The sequence below is a fragment of the Hyposmocoma kahamanoa genome, unplaced genomic scaffold (assembly GCF_003589595.1).
Source record: "Hyposmocoma kahamanoa isolate Upper Pololo Valley unplaced genomic scaffold, ASM358959v1 98901, whole genome shotgun sequence".
In the NCBI taxonomy this organism is placed as follows: Eukaryota; Metazoa; Arthropoda; class Insecta; order Lepidoptera; family Cosmopterigidae; genus Hyposmocoma; species Hyposmocoma kahamanoa.
The window spans coordinates 1,506-6,603 of record NW_020655719.1 but is presented as its reverse complement, the minus strand read 5'-3'; the positions used below and the strand labels follow the sequence as shown (position 1 = coordinate 6,603).

The 5,098-nt window shown below is 36.6% G+C and overlaps 1 protein-coding gene across 1 annotated transcript; it reads right to left on the bottom strand.

Moving 5' to 3' along the window:
- Positions 1-1,529: 1,529 nt before the first annotated feature.
- On the bottom strand, positions 1,530-2,374 carry LOC113238926 (putative ATP synthase subunit f, mitochondrial). Its single transcript, XM_026475776.1, has one exon. It carries the CDS (start codon positions 2,333-2,335, stop codon positions 2,012-2,014), a length of 324 nt encoding a protein of 107 aa, XP_026331561.1. The 5' UTR covers positions 2,336-2,374; the 3' UTR covers positions 1,530-2,011.
- Between the last annotated feature and the right edge of the window lie 2,724 nt (positions 2,375-5,098).

Sequence of the window (5,098 nt, the reverse complement as noted above, 5' to 3'; positions counted from 1 at the left end):
GTTTGAGTTTCAATACGCTTCCAAAACAGAGTCTTATTAACATAATGCCATAGGATACGAACTTGCCCGAGTGCAAAAGGAAAATTGGTCTAACTATGTACCTGTTTTATTATGCACATTGATCATGCCCAAAATCAAGACCACATCAAGTTTAAATTCAACTCTATGAAGCTGACGACAAAAATGTGCAAAATGTCAAGCTTGATTTGCTCTAGACTGTACTAGACATCTCAAGCAATATCTTTATATTTTGCGTTGTATGCTCAAAACTACAAGGCTATAAAGGCTACAAGAGCACCTTCAAATTATCTGTACAATAATTCCCATCTCAATCTCAAACAAGCAAAACCTGGAAATATTTTACCGGAACCTCGCAAATTCTAATACTGGATTGAGCCTTAGAACTGGGAGAAGCTTATCGTGTAGCTAAAGTTCACTGTACACTAGCTACCTAAAACCACATAATAGAGCTTTTGTATGTGTACATACCGCATGGCCCAGTTTAGAACCTGAGAATCACAGGTCAAAAAGTTTCTATTCATTATTGTAATGGATTAGATTGGATTATTCCAGTGGACGTCTACCTATTAAAGGAATCGAATTGGAATGTTTCTGAACACTATCATCACCTAACGACCACACACTGAGGTACAGATACATACCAAAGGTTATTATAAAACAGTAACACAGTAAATTAATAAAATATTTTCTTTGTGATTTCAAGTGACGATATGAACAAGTCAGGCTCCTGGCTGTGAGCGACACGTCTACCCATAACGGTTAACACTGAGCTATAAATCACAAAGATCTATGGAACACTACCACTATACACGTCGAGAACTGACGCTTGACAGCAGTAATATGAACATTACCGCGTTCGGATTTTGAAGGGGAAGGGTGCTGATGAGACACAGATATTATGAAACTTGTTAGCTGTATGTCTAATAGGAATAGAGCTCCTTGTGAAAGAGTTCAGACAGGGAAGTACTGCCACCTTACCTATTTCTACCGCCAAGCACTAATGTCAGCATTACTGCGTTCCAGTTTTTAACAGTAAGGGTGCTGGTGAAATTACAGGCACATGGGACTTTTACTTACGTCTCAAGGCGACGGGCGCAGTGGTAGTGCCCCTCAGGTCTTTGTGATTTGAAGCTCAGTGGCACTGCAACTGTTATGGACAGGTGTGTTAGTTACCACCAGGGTCACAGCTTGTACGTCCCATCACTTGGTACCATATTAAAAAAAAAATGTCTCAGGGTGACGGCTCTGAGTGGCACTGGAACTGTTAAGGGTAGGCGTGTCTCTTACGAACACGCGAACGACTTGTCGACGGGACGACCCGTCATCTGATATCATAAAAAAACGAAGAAATAATCAGCTTATAACTTGACAGCAAAAGTAAGTATAGTGGCAGTACGTCTCTGGACGAACTTTTTCACAAGAAACTCTACGGCTACTAAAAAGTAAACTTTGCGCTAAATAAATAAAATGTCCTTTCACTTTACTAAGTTAAAGAGTTTTTATTCGATCTTTTATTATTACAACTGAAATGGTTTTCGCCACCTAACTTTTTGCAATGCAATCTTTGAGTGGGCGTTGCAAACACGATTTATTCAAATACTGCAAAAAATCTGACAAAATCCATCGACATCCATCGAGCACGTTTCAGTTTGGGAAACCCTAACGAGACACGCTTACAAACGAAATCTCTTATCGGCACACCAAATATTTTTTCTGCTGCTCTTATTGCTTTGAATTTGGGTCACAAGGCTAGGCCACGGGAATATGTACAAATTTAATTCTACCCAACAAAATTGAATAGAAAATATTTTGTTTCTAAAACTATGAAACATCACCATATGATTAATTAGGTAGGTACGCAAATAAGTAGATTGAATAAATTTGTTCACCTTTTAATTTTGACAGTTAAAAATTAAAACAAACACAATTTTGAAAAACAAAAACTTTAAATATCAAAAATGTCGAATTTTAGAAGAATATGCTTGTAACTTCAGTGGTATTTGTAGTTCCTATGATGAATGGTCCTATCATAGTTAATGAAGTAGAAAAAAATCATGGAGGTGATAAGAGCCTGATACAATGGTGTTGCACCGACCTTCCTTGGTTGACAATACTTATGTTGCCATCGCCAGAAAGCACGACTAATCGCTCCCATGAAAGCAGATGGAGTTTTCTGCCTGCGCGCTATCCATGCTGGCAGCTCGGATATTTTCACATCGCCGAATGGAGTATCTGCTTTGCCATAATATTTCGCAGGATCATAATACCCATCTTTCTTCGGGTCATACTCATTAGGATAATCGCCAAAGGCCATCGTTGAGTATTATCAACGATTTTATATATAAAATATTTTCCGTATTTTTTAAAGTTCAGTGACGTGAAGTGACAAGAAAAAAATTTGATAAATATAAACTTAAACACTCAATACAACGGAGTATATAATACGTTCCATAGACAAGAAACATATTATGTAATTTTCCTATGCCACGTTAGCAACCTATTTAGTACTATTGTTTAAAAAACCTATTACAGAAAGAAAGGAGGATGGATGCATAGTAATAATAATGTGCCAGATAGATCACACTTATTGCCTGTTACGATATCGTAGCGATTTAGTCGTGGAGCTTTTTCGTATTCACGTGCGACAGTCGAATGTCAACGAGTTTAATTTTAAAGTCGTTCGATCCAAATGTTGTTGAAGCGTATTCTGGTATATGAATCGAACTTAAATCGATTTTAAAAGACAAGTCATACGTATTCTGCTCAAATTTTGACAGTTCTTTCAATAGATTTTCCACGACTAAACGTCACATTTTACAATCCAAGATGTCGTTCATAAGTTGTTACGTTTCGATTCTATTAATATCAACGTTCGTTCAAGTGATACGTGAATACCAATTTCGGACAAGTCTTCGATCGAACGACTACGTAACTTCAACGATATTTTTACAGCTGGAACTTACGTGAATCGCACTACTGATCTTTAATTAGGGAATTTTCTGTACCATGAGTACCAGAGAAACGAAATTTAGTCTGCGGCACTGCCCAGAATACCCAGTCCAGACCCAATTTAGAAAAGTTAAATTCCCAAATTGGTCCTACCGTGAATCGAACGCGGGACCTCCTCATCACATCACCATCGTGCAAGCCGTTGGGCCGCCGAGGTCGTCTAATGCATGTGTTTGGGATGAAACAATACCCAAAAAAGCGGCTTACTAAGCCTACCTAAACGAATGAATAGTCAACATCACATTTGTAGGTAGGTCAGTGACATCACACTATAATATAATATCAGAAGTTCTCCATGTAACTCGCAAAAATACCACGATTTCCTCCATTTACGTGCATGCTCTGCCGAAATATAGTGCGTCCACATCACGCAACATAAAGCCTTGATGGAAACAGACTACCCTCTCCATACACAAATTTATTCTATGACCCGGCTGACATATGCCCCTAGCACTTTACCCAAACTCTATTGCATATTATGTGGATGCCTTGCGTGGATGTGAATTCTAGGTATTTATATTAACCTGGTACTTTTTGCAAGATTTCCTTACTGAGCTATGGATATTTAGGTACGTTTGTGAAAACGTAAAGATAGTAAGTAAATACGTACCATTTGGCAAGTTTTAACTTTAGCCTCGCATCACCTTAGATCAACCGCTACATCAGAGAATTGGAAGTAGCACTGATAGAAAATACCTACATGGATTTAATTGACACGGACAACCTTCGTGTTCTGTTTCCCGTTTGCACACCTTCATTAGTCGAACATGCAGTCGTGCACGCGCTCATTACTGCTCAGTTGCGCTCAGCTTGCACACACGATTGTGCATTTCTACGCCTCTTGTATTTACACACAAAAGTGATCTTACTTACAATATGCGTAAATTTGCGTAAAATGATAAGTCATTTAATAAGTTTTTTAACTTTCCAGTGGTCCATCCTTTCCGAGGTTCACCCTTGCGCCGAACATAAGCAGTCGCGTGCGGTCTGTGAGACCGCAACTTTACGCGTTCAGTTTGAGAAGACAAATTAATATTTTCAAGACGTTGTGTAGCACATGATAAAAAAGTCTTTTATTTATAAATGAAAATAAAAAGAGATTATTTACTAATTATTTTATTAAATTTGTACTTATTAGTTGAACTGTCTATAAAATAATCTCAGTACAGAGTACTAAACAAAACCGACCTCAAAAGTACGTGGAATTACGTCTATTTGCTAAGTTTCATTGAATATCCCCTAGTTCGCCACTATACAGGACTTGATACTGGAGATAATAAAAATAGGTTCTCACTACGACACTACTCAAAGTATATCGAGAGATAAACGCCTTTGAATTGGAGAAATAGCAAAATCAACTAAATAATTGCTGAAAGTAATTGCTCCTAAATTAAAGTTAGGCGCTATTTATAAAAATGAATCTTCATGCGTGAACAGCCACCCTTTGAGGTGGATGATTTATTTCAAAATGAAATGAGACTACTATGGAAATACCCCCTTTCCAACAAAAAAAGAATCATGAAAATCGGTTCACAAATACCGGAGTTATCGCGTAACATACATACAAAAAAAAAGAGAACATACAGTCGAATTGAGAACCTCCTCCTTTTTGAAGTCGGTTAAAAAGGCAAAATTTTAGTCATATGACACAAACAACGTTAAAAATCAACAAAATAACAAAACAAGATGAAATTTTCTATCTTAATTGTTCATAAGCACACTATAATAGATTATTATTGAGATCATTCAATATTGTCATCAATTGCACAATATTGTGGGAACTCTAAAATCACAATTCTTTTTTAACGTTTTTTTCATGACGTTACGTTCTACGTGTAGTACGTATTTTCTATTACTCAATTCTTATAGAAAAGAAAAGGAAAACAAAAAAAAAAACTTTTTTAGGAGCAGGTAGTACGATAACCTACTCATTATCAGTAGCAATGGTTTGTCGTCATCAAAATCTTCATCTTCTGTTGTGTGTGTGTATGTCTACAACCAATAGTGAAATAATAAATAATTTAATTATTATAATTAAATTATTATTAATTAATTTATATAATATATT